We start from the raw sequence: 19,175 nt of genomic DNA on the forward strand, positions 1-19,175 counted from the left end.
CTTCTAACTTAACAATCCTAATTTCAAATAATTAAACTATAACAAATTATAATAAAATATCTATAAAAGCATATAAAAATCTAAAAAATTATAATAAGACTAATAAATTCAAAATTACTCAAAAACTTAATAAGTTACTTAAAATCTCAAAAACTAAGCAACAATTAGCATAAAAATGTGGTAAAATAACCTTTATTTTGTAGAGTTATCAACCTCACACTGATGCAGCTGCACCAGAAGAGGAGGCTACACAGGTGTTGGACCCTCTCAAGAAGCCAGATCACAAATAGTATAGGACAGTGTCCAAGTGGCTGCTTAGAGACATCCCCAACAAGACCCCGAGGGATGTAAAGACTGGGAATCACGATCCAGTGTGGTTTCTGATGTGGAAGACACCCCAGTCGTGGCTCAATGATGGGGTAAGCCATTTATACCTAATGACTCGATAGTGGTAGAAATTATGTTTTGTTTTCAATTTTACAAGTTCTGTTTTTATTGACTCGATATGAGCTCGATAAGAGCTCAATGGGGGGTTGCCTGGATCGATATGAGCTCGATAGGATCTCTATTGGCTACATAAGTTATGTTGTTTACTGTTTAAGATTAGCTTGATATGAGCTCAATGGAGCTCGATAGTAGATCGATAGGGGTGTTGAACTAGGGTTGTTGTTTATTGTTTGAAATTAGCTCGATAGGAGCTCGATAAGCTACACAAGTTCTGTTGTTTGCTGTTTGAGACAAGCTTGATGTGAGCTCGATGTAGCTCAATAGTAGATCGATAGGGGTGTTGAACTAGGGTTGTTGTTTATTGTTTTAGATTAGCTCGATGTGAGCTCGATAGTAGATCGATAGGGGTGTTGTTTACCGTCTGAGAATAGCTCGATGGGGCTCGATATAGACTCAATGAGCTCGATGTTTCGTTCGATATAAGCTTGATAGTCCTCGATGAGAACTCAATTTATTCGTTTATGCATCATTTTTTAGCCATTTATGATGGTCTTTGCTAACTTTTTATATCATACTCTCTTTGTAGCATACTGATCCGGCGGAACACATGCTTCGTATGCGTCGCAAGTATATTCCCAATACATATCGACAGAATGCAGTTGTGATAAACATTTATTTCTCACAAGTGATACCTGCCCACTATGATCAGTGTAAGAAAATTGTCGACAAAACAAAGTTCACGTGGGATTCTGACGTTATGTCCATGTTGACCGGCATCGAGCAGTAGTTTCTGGCATCTTGGGGAGGAGTTGAGGATGTATATTGGTGCCAGAACTATGAACAACAACATTGGTTTGCCATTGAGGCTTCTATTTCTAGTTGGACTCTCATTGTTTATGATTCAGACAACTCGGTGATTAGTGACGTAAAGCTAGAGGAAATTATGAATTCATGGTGCTTTTTCTTCCTTCTTTGTTGATGCAGAGTAAAATGTTTACTGATAGCTTGATGTTGAAGATTCTTGCAGCAGGAAAGAGGCCGCATTAGTTCACATGGCGTCGCAAATAGAAACACGAGCTCACTCAGTCAAGGAGAAGGTAACAAACATCATCTTCATACTATATTTGTTTCTAACTAAAATTATAGTATTGTACACTTAACGTTTACATTCTTTTTACAGTGGGGATTGTGGTGTGTATAATGTCAAGCATATTAAGCATCTCATGGCCAACCTTCCATTGGAAACCATCTGCAATGAAAATATAGAGGTGTTTAGGAACAAGTGGACCACAGACTTGTGGTATCAAAATTTATTACCTTGATGATTGTATGTATATAGGGTCTTTACATGTACAGTTTTTTGTTCACATTTTTTTATAACTTTCATAGGCTGTTATCGAGCTATATCGAATGTTATCAAACTAATATCAAGCTATATCGAACTGTTATCAAGCTTCAATCGAGCAATATCATTTTCATATCCATTATATAGTTGTTATCGAACTAATATCAAGCCATATCAAACCATTATCGAACTACTATCCAGTTAAATTGAACTGTTATCGAGCTTCAATCGAGCAATATCATTTTCATATCCATTATTTAGTTGTTATCAAACTAATATCGAGCCATATCGAACCATTATCGAACTACTATCGAGTTAAGTTATCGAGCTTCAATCGAGAAATATCATTTTCATATCCATTATATAGCTGTTATCGAACTATTATCGAGTTATATTGAGCTACTATCGAACCATTATCGAGCTACGATTTGAAGTCAGTTTAGAAGCTAACATACATATTTTCGAGTTCATATCGAGCCCCATCGAGCTCACGTCGAGCTAAAATCAAGCTCATCTACATCGAGCTTAACATAACTTTTAAGAAAAATCAAATAAAAAAGAAGGGAAAACAAGCTAGGTTATTAATACAACAAGTCCAAATGGGAAAAAAGAGTTTATAGCCTAGCTTTGCATGTAGCCCTGTTATGACCAAGACCACCACACATGCTACACTTGCGCTCTTTGCGAATGATTTCGCCACTCAATGGATAGCGGTTTGTCTTCCTTCTTCCCACCTTATTCTTATTTGGTCGACCAACTGGTTGTTTTTTAATGGGAACCCCAACTTGCATTTTCTCTATGTTCTCAGGAACTTCCCAATCATCCTCGTTGCCAGTTGGGTAAATTGTTTCTTTGTAAGACTCCCTCCATATCTCAGTAGTGTAATATGGTGAACACAATGAGTAAATGTTAACACCGCGTAGGATGGCCACAGCCAAACCATAAACAAGGGTAACCCATTATTTGAAACTGGCCACAGGAGCATCCGCAATGCCTGAGACATCTTTCTCATATATTGTTGCTAATTTGGATGTGCACTTCTCTACCTCCTCACGACGCGTAGCAAACCATGACTGAATTGTGAAACGAATGAATTCCACAAAAGTAGTGATTGGGAAGGTTCTTGCGTCTCTGGTTTTGTTGTTGAAACTTTCAGCGTAGTTGCTTGTCATTATATTGTATCGATTCCCAAGAAAGTAAGCACGAGTCCACTTATCGAAGCCAATACCCTCGAGATATTGAGCTATGACATGATCCATTTGCTTTATATTGTTGAAGAACCTGTGAAATTTTGACTTCCGAAATGCATATGCCGCATTCCACATCTCCTTGTGACAGTGATCAGTCTTGAACTTAGCGATTACATTCATACTTATGTGATGGTAGCATGCGTCGTGGTAGGCATCAGGGAAGACCAACTCAAGAGCATGAATAATGCTAGCATGCCTGTCTGATACAAAAGAAAGATTATCAACAACTCCAATGGCTTCCTTCAATTTCATCATGAAATCCTTCCAAGAAGCATGATTCTCACTGTCAACAATCGCGAACGCAATTGGATAAATGTGGTTATTCGCATCCAATGCGACAACACACAACATGTGGCCACCGTACCTTGACTTCAAGAAAGTGTCGTCCACACATATAACAGGACGACGTGATGTAAATACCCTTCTACAAACTCCAAGCGAGAAGAAACAATAAAGAAAGCGACCGTCATCTGTGACAAAATTAGTTATTATACCTGAATTCTTTTGCTGCACCATGTACAAGTAAGAAGGTAACTTGGAGTACGATTCTTTAGGTGTCCCCCTGACATAACCGAGTGCCTTCTCTCTGTATTTCCAAGCCTTCATATAACTCATATCGATCCCAAAATTATTCTTCATATCCTCATTTATGTTGTTTGTTGGGTAGCTAGTGCCATCAATAGTATATGTGTTCTTGATAAGGTGCCCAATGACCGAAGGTGTTGCTTGACGGTGGTCTTTCTGTCGCAATTCTAGTGAGCAAGTATGTACACTTATAAACAGTGATCTCAAACATCTCCGATCGCGCTACTTTTTCCCCTCTTATTCTCCAACTACAATCAGGATCCTTGCAGATGATATACAACACATCAGTACCAGACTTCTTAACCATAAACTCAAAATTATTCTTCATTGTGAAGAGAGCCGCTTTGGTTTTCAATTCCATCTTGCTCTCAAAAGTATTCTCAAGGTGTAATTCTCCCAACAGTACATCAGATGAGGGTGATTCAAAACGACTAGAAGCCATGATATCTTCTTTTGTAAACATGGGAGCCTTTCATTTTCTGTGATCTTCTGTTGAACATATTGGAACGTTCCCTGTATAGTTATATTCTGTTCCACCAGGACAACTAGAGTTGGTGCCAGGTGTTCGACGTCCTTGACTTGGTGGGTTCGCCTGTGCAATATGACGTATTGGTTGTTCTTGTGCTTGTTCTACTTGCAAATGTTCATCTACTGAATCGTCATTCACTGAATTGTATCCTAAGTCCTCATTATGTTCAACTACTGGATCGTCATTCACATAGGGGTTGTACTCATACTGGTTGTCCCTCAGGTCACCAATAGGACATCCTAAAGTACTGGCTGCTCCCTCAGGTCCGGGAGTGGAGTATGGTTCTGCAATGACCATCTTTTTAACAGGAGTGACACACAAGGCCAACCTTTCTTTAAATATTACTTCTAAGAATGCACGGACACCAAGATCACTTTCAACATGAACGAGTGTAAATGGTTGGTCGCCGCATGTGTAAGAAACCTCCAATTTCAACTTATACATCTGTTTATCAACTTTAAGTTCCTTGTGCAATATGTCAAGAAGTTGCAAGTACGTTACAATATCCTCCATCGGTATCACCATGCATTGAGGGTCCTTGAAAATCCACTTATTTCCTTGTAATTTCCAAACACCATTGTAGGATACAAAAACGTAGACAATGGAACTTGTGTTGGAAAAAAAACATTGAAATTGTCAAGAAAATTGTCAATTTTTCAGAAATTCATGAAAAAAGAACATTATCGAGCTATAATCGAATGCTATCGAGTTACCATCGAGCCCATAATCGAGCTCTTATCGAGTAAGTTTCGAGCTACCATTTCTTAAACCGAACATAAAACCTAACCAAAACCTTCATCGAACCCTATCGAGCACACATCGAGAAAAAAACTACACTAAATATTCTAGGGTCCAATCGAACCCTTATCAAGTTGTCATCGAGCACCATCGAGCCCATAATCGAGCTCTTATCGAGTTAGTATCGAGCTACCATTTCTTAAACCAAACATAAAACCTAACCCAAACCTTCATCGAACCCTATCGAGCTCCTATCAAGCACATATCGAGAAAACAACTACACTAAATATTCTAGGGTCCAATCGAACCCTAATCGAGTTGTCATCAAGCACAATTGAGCAACAAAACTTAAAACTATTGAGCTATAATCAAACTATATCGAGCAGCATCGAGCTCATAAAAGAACCTTCTTCTACATACCATCGAGCTCCTATCGAATCATTATCGAGTAAAAAAGTTGCAAAAAAACCCAAAAAAAACGCAAATCGTGGAATCTCACTAAAATCCCAAAAAACACACCAATATAGGCTCAAATCTGTTCAAAATAGCCAAAAATTAGTGTTAATATTAGGCATTATTTAGTATTAATAGTGAAATTTCCCTTGCCGAACAATATGTGTTGGAGTACGGAAGTGATCGACTAGAGATGCATGTTGGGGTTGTAAAGCCTGGTGAATGCGCTTTAGTAATAGATGATTTAGTAGCAACTGGTGGGACACTTTCCGCTGCAATTTGACTTTTAGGTGAGTTTCATTTTCACAGCTTTATAATCTCATTTGTTGTAAATTATTATTTAAAAAAAAAAAGAAAGAGAGAAGAAACAAATAGAACTAATTTGCCCAAGTTCTTCTTTCTTAGAACGTGAGGGGGCCGAGGTCGTTGAGTGTGGATGTGTCATAGGATTGCGGGAGACGCATGTATATTTTTAACCCCTTTAGGTTTTTGCATATTTTTCGTTACATGTTTGTGTTAACTTGTAGTTGAACGTGATAATTTATTATGAAGAAGTAGTAAATTCTTCTCATGAATCATATATTAACTATTTGGCAGGGTGAAAATAGGCTTAATGGAAAGCCTCTTTACACTCTAATTGAGCCACGCTAGATGAATAATAATTGAAGTAAACACTTCGCTGCTGGGGTTGATTGGGACAATAGAGAAAGATGCTTGAGCAGCAAATCATTTGTTCATATATATAAATATATATATATATATATATTGATATATGTCAATGATTTTCCAAAGCTATTAGTATATTTGAGAATGTGTTCAGTAGGTTATCAATATATGTATGGTCTTATATACTATTTGACTTCTAAATGTTATCCGTAGTAGTTTGCTGGTAAAGTATCGAATACCTATTTTAATAAATATTTTATTACATTTTTTTAGTGGCAAAATCAGAGTAAGAATTTGCTGCTATCTTCTATTTCCAACTGTACATTGATAAATTATAATTTGAACCATGATTTTTTTTTATTTCCCCCTGATCCAAAGAATACATGAAGTTGTTCAAATATTTCCTTGGTAAATACAATGTCCTAAGAAAATAAGTTCAAATATTAGTTATAATGTTAATAAGAGTATTGATTAGTATATATAAATTTTTAAACCTGAATTTGTTAGGTGAACTTGTGGAATTTATATTAACCAAAAAAATTTCAAAATTTTAAATTTCAATTTAAAGGTTGACTAGTTTTCTGAACTCCTTTCTGTGCAATTATTAATAATAGCAGGTAGATGCATATATATAGTATGTTCTCAGCAATCAAGAGTTAAAAGTTGTGGTCTTGTGCATAACCAATATTTCCAAACCATACATCAAACAATGACAGTCATCGTCAACATGAATGGATGCAGTTCAATTTTACAACATTTTTCCCTCTATTTGTCTCCCTTCTTCATCAATATTCATTCCATGTTAATAAAACAGTATACAAAGATGGTTGTAACTTGTGAAAGAGCCGATTTCCTGAAGATTTCGTATATGCAGGTGATTGTAAACTCTTGTTCTTCATAAACTACTACATGAAACAAAATAGTTTCTTTATTTTCTGTTACCTTTTTTTTTAAACTTTCTCCCCTTCTAAAGCAGAAATTGAAGAACGATTATGTATACCCATGTACCGGATCATACTCCAAAATCATGTTCATCTCTGTTTCATTCATTCATAAGACAATTCTCCTGGGAATCTTCCTCATTGTTATTGCAAATGTCCACTTTGGGAGTGCGGCTTAAAACAGAGTTCAGCTGTTTTCTTAACTTAACGTTATCGATGAAGATGTTCGCTAATGTCTTCTGCAACTCGTCGTCTGTTGTCATTGGATCATTGAACATTTCGAGACCATCGTCAATCTCAGAAGCAAAATCTCCATTTTTTTCCCTTAAAGATTCAGCCTGTAAATTGTGGAGAATAAAGAATTGTTAAGTGATGGTAAAAAACAAGGTACAACAAACTGATAAAAAAAGTGTCATGCTCATTGATACATTATATATTCAACTATTGTTCTCATAGGTAGTTTTACAACTTTTCACATCTCAATAAGAATTTGACGGCCCATCTTTCCCTCAAATTCGTACTTGTTAATCATTGATTGAAAACAAGTTCAAGAAACACAGTTAATCATAATAATGATGATGATAATAATAATAATAATAGATGTGATAAGCAAAAAAGAGATTCTGAACAGTACCTCTGTAAGTAGAGAGTTAATTTGGTCATCTGATGTCAAGAAACCTGAAGCCCACCTTACTGATGGACGCGGACTAACTTCATCAAAAGCATCAGCTAAATTCAGATTGCACTCCTTAAGTTTATTGTGAAGAATCCTGCACTTATGTAGTAGCTTTCTCCTAGCATTTTCACCCTGTTCCCTCCTTTGTCTTTCCTGTTTAAGAAGTTTCTGAACAATAGAAATCATCCCAAAGTAAGTTTCAGGCCATTTTTCTATTCTTTCACCGAGGACACTGACGTAGAAGTCTAATAGCAATAAGAATTGAATCCACAAATCAAGACAGTAGGCATGTCTGGCCGACTTCTCAAATTCCATTAATGGAGTTCATCTCAAAATTACAGAGTACATGTAAACCCAATCTCCCTCCAACCAAAATACAAGGTCTATATATATAATATGTCAATTACTTGTGTTTTGTCGTATTATGAATATGTAGTTTAGCCCAATGTTTAAAAAAACGGTTTTGAGGCGCGCCAGGGAGGCGGAAAAAAAACGCACTGAGGCGTGCGCCCTTGCTTAGCAGAGGTGAGGCGTACGCCTCACTACAGTGAGACGCTGAATTGAGGCGGTTGAGGCGGAATTTGACTGAGGCGTGTGGCTCACGGGTAATGGGCTGTTTTATGCCCAAAATAAAAATCTTGTATAAATAGGCCCAAAAAAACTTATTAAAACTTATTTTAAACTTATGATTTGTCAAACAATGATGAATTGGAATATGATTTCTAAATCATCGTCCCATTACTACTAAAGTTTGTTCTAGGGTAGTAGAATCTAGGATTCTAGTTCTAGAAACAAAAGTTCAACTTTATTTTAGAAATTTAGATAATTTATGAGATATTTATGTTTGAGTTTTATGATACATTTTATGGTATGTTTGAGTTTTATGATATTTTTTATTCTATGTTTGAGTTTTATATGACACATTGATCTTACTTTATATCTTTAGATGTTATGAAAATATTTTTTTAATTAAATATTTGAGGCGTACGCCTCAATGCGCCTTGAGGCATACGCCTCGCCTCACAAAAACAAAACGCCTTGAGGCGTAAAAGCGGTATTTTAAACATTGGTTTAGCCTATGGTGTATCGTTTTATATTGGCTGTGTCGTTTACTCTTATTGTTTTGAGTCAATAGTCCATTTGGGGATATATATATATATATATATACTCTGCATCAGTCCTCTTCAAAAGATTCGACCTCGAATCAAAGATATAGAATTGTTGCCATCTAGAGGGTAATATTCGAACAAGTCAGAGACATTGAAGGTTGGTGAAATATGAAAGTGGGCAGGCAGGTCCACAAGATAAGCATCATCATTGATTTTTCGAAGAATGCTGAATGAACCAATTTTACGAGCAGAAAGCTTAGTAGAAATCCCAGCTGGAAAACAGGCTTTACGAGGATGAACCATGACAAGGTCTCCTTCAGCAAAAGTCTTGAATCGTCGATGCTGATCAATCTGCTGTTTATACTTGCTGTTGGAATGTTCGAGTTGTAGCCGAAACTCTTCATGAATTTGTTGAACTTGGGAAGCTAAGTCAGCAGCAGTAGAGCTTCGAGAGTTGGGAACATCAGCAAGACCACAAGGACAATTAGGGGGTTTAAGATACACAAAGGCAAAAGGAACCTTCCCAGTAGAACGATTCAGCAGAGTTAAACTCCGCTTGAGCAAGGTAAAGATCCCACTGCTTGGGGTGGTCGCCAGCAATGCAACCGAGCATAGTAATGAGTGTGCGATTAACCACTTCTGTCTGATCATCAGTTTGTGGTTGATACATGGTACTGAATTGAAGAGTAGTTTGAAATGGCTTCCATAGTTCTTGCCAGAAATGGCCAAAAATACGAACATCACGGTCAGAGATGATTGTTTTTGGGACGCCATGAATTCGAGCAATTTGTCTGAAAAATAAGGCACCAAACAAACGAGCATCACTAGTTTTTCGGAAAACAACAAAATGGGCCATTTTGGAGAGAACTAGAATAGAGTCAACCCGACGAGCTGTCCGAGGTAACCCAAGAACAAAGTCCATGCTGAGGTCTTCCCAAATGCTGGTGGGTACGGGTAAGGGGTGGGTACAGGTAAGGGAGTATAAATCCCTGTATTTTGGCCAATTCCTTTTGCACTTTGACAAATGGCACATCGGCGAACAAATCGTTCAATATGCTGCCACATGTGTGGCCAAAAGAACTTTTCTATAAGTAAAGATGTTGTTTTGTCTCTCCCTGTATGAGCTGAAAGACCACTAGCATGTGCTTCTTGAATAAGTTGTTCACGTATAGATGTGGCAGGGATACACAATTGGTTACCTTTAAATAAGAAACCATCCAAGTGAAAGTCCTTATGAGGACCAAATCAAACACAATGCTCCCATATAGACTGAAAGTCAGGATCATCGGCATAGAGCTATGTTAAGCTAGACAAACTAGCGACTTGGACCTGTAGGGTAGTGAGGAGATTATACTTGCGGCTCACCGCATCAGCAGCCTTATTTAGATGACCAGGACGATGCTTAAACACAAAAGTAGACTTTTGTAAAAAGATAACCCACCTAGCATGCATTCGACTGAGTTTTCTGAGAATTAAGAAATTGAAGGGCTTGATGATCTGAGTGAAGGACAAATTCACGATGGATGAGGTAATGCTCCCAATGTTTGAAAGATTGTATAATAGTATACAACACTTGTTCATATAGGCTCCATTTCTGCCAAGCATCAGTGAGATTTTCGCTAAAAAACTCAATAGGTCTTCCTTCTTGACCAAGGACAGCTCCTATGCCAACCATAGAGGCATCAGTTTCAACCTCAAAAGGTTTATCAAAATTAGGAAGAGCTAATGCAGGGGCAGAACACAACTTCTCCTTCAGTAATCTGAAGCTATCTTCTTGTTGTTCACTTCCCCAAACGAATTGTACGTGTTTCAAACAGTTAGTAATAGGAGTGGCAATACTACTAAAGTGTTGAATAAAACAACCATAGAATGTGGCTAGTCCATGAAAGTTGCACACATCATTCACATTCTTAGGTGTGGGCCAATCCCGAATGGCCTAAATCTTTTGTTCATCAGCTGAAGTGCCATCTGCACTAATATGAAACCCCAAAAATACAAGCTGTGGTTGGAGAAAGTCACACTTTTATCAATTAAGAAAGAGTTGGTTACTTCGTAATGTCTGAAGAACAGCTCGCAAAACGTGGAAATGTTGCTCAATAGTGGGACTACATATAAGAATGTCATCAAAATAGACAACAACAAAGTGGCCAATGAAAGGCTTCAAAACCTAATTCATCATTCTCATAAAAGTGCTCGGAGCATTACAAAGCCCGAAGGGCATAACCTACAATTCGTACAACCCTTCCCTTGTTTTAAATGTCGTTTTTCACTCATCCCCCGGACAATACAGATCTAATGATAGCTACTACGTAAATCAAGTTTTGAAAACACAGTACATCCTACAAGTTTGTCCAACATATCCTCTAAACGTGGAATCGAGAAGCGATACTTAACTGTGATTTTATTGTAGCCCTACTGTCAACACACATATACCAGGAGCCATCTTTTTTTGGGACTAACAAGGCAGGTACAGCGCATGGACTGAGAATGCGAATGTGTTGCTTGGCTAAGAGATCATCTACCAATTGTTGAAGTATCTCATGCTCTTTTGGCCTCGTTCAATAACGAGGAAGGTTTGGTAAAGATGCTCTAGGTACCAAATCAATTTGGTGTTGAACGTCACGAAGAGGTGGTAGAGTAGCTGGGAGCTCAAATGAAGACAAATCCTAAAATACAGAGAGTAATTCAAGCAATCGTGGCTCTAAAGCAGTAGTGTCAATAATTGGGTTTTCTTCACTAACAAGGAGAGCAAGCATTTCGTCAACAAATCGAGCATGAGTAAGGAGCTCAGGAGAATTCATGGTAAGAAGAATAGGAGCTTATGGTGAAGACTAAGAGAAGAAGTCACACGTGAGACAGATGGAACAAGAGAGATTTTGCAGCCTTTCCAAGTAAAACTACAAGTATTTTCACGGCCCTGTAAACGACATCAACATCATATTGCCATGGTCTACCAAGAAGAATATGGCAAGCATCCATATCAACATCACAAAGAACCTCATCTTGATAGTGTTTCCCAATAGAGAATGGAAATTGACACATCTCGAGGACTATGATAGTTGTACCTTTCTTAATCAACAACCAACTTTATATGGCTTAGGATGTTGAATGGTTGTTAAGCTTAGAGCTTTAAAAGGGAGGTGGAAACAATGTTGTCACTACTACCGCTGCTAATGATAACATCACAGACTTTCTACTTGACGGTGCAGCGAGTTCGAAATATAGCATGTCGTCGAGTTAAAGAGGATTGTCGTGGAGTAAGGAGCAACTTCTGAACAATGCAATTAACATGCTCACCCTCATCACCTTCAAGAAGCACCACACTATCAAAAGAGTCTCCTACATCAAACAAATCATAACTGTGGGAATCGCTATCACCTTCAAGGACATGAGCTTAACAACATTGGGGACATTCATTCCTCTTATGACCAGGCTGTTGACAACGATAGCACTTAATAGGAGGCAGGCAAGCATATGGGTTGGCTTTGGAAATGGCAGGAGCAAAAGGTAAAAGCAAGAGGTTGTTTACTAGAGGCCTTAGCGAATGCGTCAGCACCGAGAGACAGAGGATTGGTTTGGATCGAAGGGAGCATGGAGGAATCGAAAGACTCTGGAAACAGTTTGTGGTGGGTGGACTTTTGAGAAGAACGAGTAACCTGAGCCCCGACCTTAAGAGCGGTACCCACAACACCTACCAACATCCAAATAGAGTTCATGGCTAACTTGTCACGAATGGAGTCACGCAAACAAGCAATGTAGCGGGTCACCTGCTACTCTCTAGTCTCACTCAAATTGTTTCTAGCACTCAATTGATAAAATTCAGCGGTATAATCATCGACTGTTCGACCTCGTTGATGGCCATTGTGATACTACTTGTACAAGATCTGAACATAATCATGAGGTAAAAATCTACCGCACAGTAGTTGCTTCATACGCGACCAAGATCGAACAAGGCCAGACCCCTCACGACACCGAATGTGTTGTATTTGTTCCCACTACGCCAGAGCACCACTTGTAAGGCGATACACAACCATATTGACTTGTTTCTTAGGGGGAATCTCCATACAAACAAAGAATGGTTCAATGCGTTGAAGCCAATCCAAAAATTCTTCAAGCAGTAAATAACCATCAAAGTAAGGAATATCACCTTTAAGTAGAAAATCATGAGAGGACGGAGTCCAAGAATGTGCAATCATGCGAAGGTAACGTGGGCGACCAAAGACCCATGGATCATCGTCATCCTTTGAGTCATCGACAGCAATCGAACGGTGAGGACGGTGGGAAGCAGTTGGGTCATCAAATACAGTGGCCGGAATGGAAGAAAAAGAAACACAAGGCTTGTGAGACGTCGACGGATAAAGGCGTTCATGGTCACGCAATCCTTGATAACGATCTGAAAACCTAGCAACAGCAGAAGTAGAACAAAGTTGAGCTAATGCAGATCTAATTTCTCCCAAGGCTTGATCAAATTTCGCGTCAATCTTGCGCTCTAAGCGTTGCTCTAGATCAAGAATAGTTGTCCAAAGTGATTTCATACCAAGATCATCGTCGATATGGCGACTTATTTCGCCACCAATAGCCATCAAGCGAAATGGAACACTACCACTGGCTCTGAATACCACTCCGACGCAGAAGTCTAATAGCAATAAGATTTGAATCCACAAATCAAGAGTAGGAACGCTGGCAAACTTCTCAAATTCCATTAATGGAGTTCATCTCAAAATTACCGAGTACATGTAAAGCCGAGTCTGCCTCCAATCAAAATACAAGATCTATATATATATACACCTGTAGAAAATATTCTGTTATTATTCTTTATTATTTTGTTATTATTCTTTATTATTTCAGTATCGTCTAGAATGGGAAACCAAGTTGTATAGAATATTTTGTCTCCTTATTTAGGTGATTTTAGGTTTATTGTAATTATCCTATAATATATGGTATTTAATACCAAATGTGTCTATAGGTTGTACAATGTCTATTTAAATGGCATAGTTCTAAAGAAATAAAATATTAAAAGCTATTTTCCACAATACCCAAATGGACTATTGACTCAAAACGACAAGAGTAAACATATTCATAATACGACAAAACACAAGTAATTGACAATATATATATATATATATATATATATATGAATACTACTCTGCATCGACACTAGTCATTAGCACAATATAGCCTTTAAATATAAAGCTAGAAATTCAACGCCACACAAGAAAGAAGCAGAAATACAATGAAAAATGCACATGCAAATATCAAGAAACTTGAATGGGAAATTTACTTTTAATAGAACAATAAATTACCTCAGCTTCTACCTTCTCCTTGAGTGAGTTGCTGAGCTCATCCTCCAATTGTGATTGTGAATTTCGAAGAGATTTGACTTCTTTAACAAGGAGTTTGCGGTCAGCTTTCGATTTTGCTTCCAAGTCTTCATATTGCTTCGAAAAAATCTCAAGCTGCTCCTTAGAAGAATCCAATTCCTGCAGTAAAATGTCTTTCTCCAGATCGATTGAACTTCTTGCTGAGTCCACACATGGCTTGTCATCCTGATATTATATTTTGTTTCATCAAGATTATTTCAGACCATTAAAATGATTAGCTGAAAAAGATAATGCAAATGAAACATGCAGGTACTGAAACCTTTTCAGACTTCGAACTCAATTTTAACTCCATTTCTAAGGACTTCTGCCGAAGTTCCTCCATATCCCACTGCATTTTGGTGAACCTTTCTCTTTCAATCAATATAGCTTGCTGCAGGTTTTCTTTACCCTTTTGTCGAGCAGTTTCAAGTTCCACTTCCAAATCCTTAACCTGCACATGTCCAATTGTGTTAAAAAATCACCACAACCACCAGCAGTATGAAAGAATAAACAATCAGCCAGCACCAACCATAACTTCAAAGATCTCTCAACAAATAGAACCTCATAAAAGTTGTGCATGCTACAGTCTAATTTGGAACAAATACATTGGAATTAAAACGCACCATCATTCATCCACATATTTCACACACGCTCAAAAAGTAACTTGATACTAGGTCCTTGTAGAAATATTGACAAATTGAGATAAGAAGCAAAAGTGCGGCCTTATTATTCATTATATCATCATTATCAATATGAAAACTTCAAAGATGAATTATATAATCTCCTAAGAAAAAATTCATGCAACATTTCAACACCATTAGACTCTAGTAATATTTTATCTGTACTTAACAGCTTAAACTAAATTGGTCCAACTTGATATCACAAATTTAAAAGTACCTTTGTTGCAAGGTAATCTTTGCCGGCTATTTCTTGATACAGTCTTGCAATAAGATCCTCCATATCAGTTTTTGCTGTGACAAGCCTTCGCTGCATTGTCAGGAGGATCCTATTCAATTTATGGCGCTGATCTGATGGAAGAACTAGCTGAGCACCACCTGAAGTATGCAACTCTAAGTTGCCAAGAGTCTCCATGCTGCTTGAAACCTCAACACCTCCAAGACGGTCAAGACAACCTTCACCAGATGAATTTGGAATCCCAGATATAGACATTTCACTACCTCTAAGAGAACTTGCATCACTTCCCACACTGTCATTTGATAGCTTGCGAGCATGAGCAATTACTTTATTAATCTCTTGCTCACAGAAAAGATCCATTCCGTTACTAGATAAAAATGAAGTTTTAGAAGCATTTCCATTATATACATTCTTCCCTACAGCATTGTTGGAATGTCTGGCTTGCACTTTACTCCGAGGAAGGCCTTCTAACTGCTCTAAAATAGTCTGTCCCATAAATAAACCCTCATCAATATTAGACATGCCATACTTTACAAGATTTTCTATTGGACTTGTCAAATCCTCATCCAATGTCAGATCCTCCATACCCATGTCATAATTGTCATCCCTTCCTAGCCTAGGAGTTCCCAGCTCAGATACCTCATAAGCAGTATCACTTCCATAATCTGATGTGATTGATGAACTACCTACAATGGCAGGTAAGCTTGACTGGGTAGGCATATCAGAATTACCTTCTGAAGTCTGTGGATGTACATCTTGGAATGCTGAGAAACAAGTAATAGAAGAACATATATCAAGACATCTATGAAACTTTTACATCTTTAAGACCTAAATATATCATATAATCATATTTCACTGAAAGCAAACAATGTGGAAAAAAAAAGGTTTCGAAGTGCACTTATTACAATAGAAAATCACATACATGACCTAGCAGCAGCTTCAAGTTCAAGAAAGGATGCCACAATAACGCTTCTTGATATATCAAGATCAGACAAAAGCTTTGTCATCCATTCCTCTAAGGAGCATCTTCTCTGTAACAAAACAAAATATGATTAAAAAAATATGCATATATATATATATATATATATTTGTCACATACATGCATGTGAATGTGTAAGCACATAAGTGTGTATGTGCATCTGCATTAGTAAAGAATGCTGATCAAAGTTTGCTTGTGATGTGCACTTCAGTTATATTTCAAAAAAATGTCAATGAAGCTAGGAGAATCCGTAGTCTCTTTTCTAACATCACAACTAGATTGTCCATAATCATGTCTGCGTATAAGAACAATATCATCATGCTCTTCATAATTATGTCCAGAAAATACAATAAAACAGACTCCAAATTACTCCTACTGCTTGAAAAAGTTAAAAAGGCATTACCTACCTCTTCCAACTGAGCCCTACTTCTCATTCGTAGTAATCCCTTGGGTGGGGTTGTTGGGAGATTTTTCTTTGGAAACACTTTTGTAAGCTGGCCAAAAAATAAAAAAGTAATTCCTTCACTGAAAGAGCAACTTCAAGAAGAAACTAAGAATGATTTCCTTCATATAAACTCAAGAAAGAAGTGATTCATCACAATCTAGAAATTTGAGAACCAGTATTCATAAATAGCTAAAACAAAAGGCAGACTTACATCACTGAATAACTTCAAGAAATCATTGAATCTTCGCAGAACTCCACGAGTCGAAGTACTCCCTTCTGGTGATTGCACACCAACATGAACCCTGTAGAACTGTCCCAATGAAATGTTAAAAAGGACTTTTGCAAAAGCTGACACATTGGAACTTGAATATTAAATAGTTTGTTTGAAGTAAATCATTGTCTGTGCTTTTTCTACCAAATCCACTTACGTGACAAGTATTAGCAAAATTTATCAAAATCCAAAAACTTAACACAGTACAGGTTACACATTATGTAACCATAGTTTGACATCTTCATAAAATACATACAGCATAATCTGATAAAACTAGCAAGTAGCAGTTTATCACGAAATATGAACATGAAATAGTATTAACACAGACTCAGGAAGATAAATCATATATAAGTTCCAAAAATCAATGTGACCAATAATCATATATGGCGTACAATGTTTAATGGACAACCCTAATAACTATACTATACTATACTTCTTAGATAGACTCAGTCTATCTTCACTATCTTGGAAAGGATCATATCAAATCCCAAAAGATGACATAAACAACATCTAACCCTTGATATAGATAAACACTGCAGAGTCATTCAAATTTGAGTACCACTACAGGATCTGAATCTCTTGATTTTGGAAGGACAACCCAAGAAGGTATAGTAACACAGTAACTCCAGCCAGTGTGAGAATCATGTGGCCAAACTGTGTCTCGGCCATTCTGCAGAAATAAGTGAACTTTTAGATAAGAGATCAAATTAAAAAGCAAGAAACATGAAACACATACACACTAACTACTCCAATAACTCAAGCAATGGCATCACTAGAATGTTAACCACTGCCGCATTGACAGTGTAACTCCTTTCACACTCAGCAATGTATAAACTGATGAAATACCTTGCCTACAATCCCAAAATTTTTAATGCTAAAGCATTAAAAGAAATGTGGCATTAAATGATGCCATGAAAATCACAAGAAACTAGAAAGAATTCAAATGATGACTGAGACCAATTAAAACTCCTTTGCCATTACCAAAATTTAATGATCAAGCGACGTGTTGATCAACGTGTCACTTTTAAATTGGTTAACAAACCTGTTTACAGTAATGACAGATAAACTTGGACTGTCACTTGCAATGGAGATCTAGTAAATAAGTAAAATGCTAAGTAGTAATCAATATGCTCCATTCTTAGAGTTATACATTGTACATTGTTTTGGAGAAATATAGTAATGAAGAGATGTACTAACTCCGGTACCACCTTATTTACCAATTATTCTGCACTAACAAGAATATGATGTTCAGATTCTATTGCCAAATTATTATCTCATTGCAGTAACCAAGATGTTGCTGTAAGTAAATAAGGGTGTGAAGTATTATTCAAGAAAATGAGCAATCCACATAATGAGTGAAATAAACATCCCAAGAAACCATATTTAGTAAACAACAGTATGAATCAATATTTAGTTAATGAGTGATCAGCATCACACGTAGAAAATTAGAGGAAAAAGACAGAAGTCCAAATAAAATAGATCACAAAGTAGATGATCGATCGTACAGGAGAGGAGATGAACAAATTTATTAGACAAATTGACCAGTAATTGAGAACAAAGGTGATCAATTAGCAGGGAAAAAAAAAGAGGGAATAATTTCAGAGAAATTTTTTTTACCCATTTTCTTGGGGCAGGACTCCAATCCATCCCAAGTGGCAGCGGCGAAGTCCCATCGTGTCTATGCTTCGGAGAACTCTGTCCCTGCATTTTATGACCTTTCTCCCCAAAATTCACTCTTTCTCTCACTAAAATTCAAGAGTGATAATCCAATTCCGATCGCCCTCTTCTCTCCAAGCTCAATTAACAATTCGATCAGTGAACCTGTATCTCACTAGTGTGAATCGGAAGAAAATTGGGGGTGATGAAATCTAGGGTTTTCGTGATCGGATCAGAGAAATGTGTGTCGTGGCCTTGTTGAGATTTCGTTTAGCTCAGCTTGGTCCGTCACCGCATAAAACGACTGCGTATTATTAGTTTATTATAAGCGATGACCGTTGCGTGTCATCTGGTTCGTTTGGGTTCTGTCTGTATATATATTGTGTCTGTCGGGATTATTAGCTAGGTCTCTACGGTAATATACCTAATGTTACTATTATTACTATGTTTGGTAGAGCGATAGAAATTAGGAATAAGAAAAGAAAAAGAAAAAGAAAAAGAAAGAAAATAAATACATTTTCTCTTCTTTATGTTGGTATAAAGATAAGAAAGAAAATGATAAAAAAAATTATAATATTTTCTTCATTTATCATTTTAATTAAAATTGATAAAAAGATATTTTTATCCTAACAAATATTTCTATATTCATTCAACTTTTTAAGGACATTATAGTCAAGTATTTATCAAATATTTAGTCACATTTTTTCTACTTCACTTTCTCTCCAAATTAGAAAGAAAATATTTGACATGTCCCACCTATTTTTTTTCTTTCCACTATCTTCCCTCTTACCAAAATAGATTTTTTTTTTC

General features: G+C 37.0%; 1 protein-coding gene across 3 annotated transcripts; it reads right to left on the minus strand.

Moving 5' to 3' along the window:
- Positions 1–6,664: 6,664 nt before the first annotated feature.
- On the minus strand, positions 6,665–18,714 carry LOC133805246 (PX domain-containing protein EREL1). 3 transcript variants are annotated; one of them, XM_062243371.1, is made up of 10 exons: positions 18,327–18,714; positions 17,269–17,379; positions 16,650–16,748; positions 16,401–16,487; positions 15,937–16,045; positions 14,997–15,778; positions 14,380–14,550; positions 14,043–14,285; positions 7,589–7,798; positions 6,665–7,292 (listed from the first exon to the last, which is right to left on the minus strand). In XM_062243371.1, the coding sequence occupies exons 1-10, from the start codon at positions 18,414–18,416 to the stop codon at positions 7,056–7,058; spliced, it is 2,139 nt and encodes a 712-aa protein (XP_062099355.1). In that variant the 5' UTR covers positions 18,417–18,714; the 3' UTR covers positions 6,665–7,055. The 3 variants fall into 3 exon arrangements, with proteins under 3 accessions (XP_062099355.1, XP_062099356.1, XP_062099357.1); XM_062243372.1 differs by lacking the exon at positions 18,327–18,714 and having other exon boundaries at positions 17,225–17,348; XM_062243373.1 differs by lacking the exons at positions 16,650–16,748; positions 17,269–17,379; positions 18,327–18,714 and having other exon boundaries at positions 16,397–16,487.
- Between the last annotated feature and the right edge of the window lie 461 nt (positions 18,715–19,175).

The sequence above is a fragment of the Humulus lupulus genome, chromosome X (genome assembly GCF_963169125.1).
Source record: "Humulus lupulus chromosome X, drHumLupu1.1, whole genome shotgun sequence".
Taxonomy (NCBI): domain Eukaryota; kingdom Viridiplantae; phylum Streptophyta; class Magnoliopsida; order Rosales; family Cannabaceae; genus Humulus; species Humulus lupulus.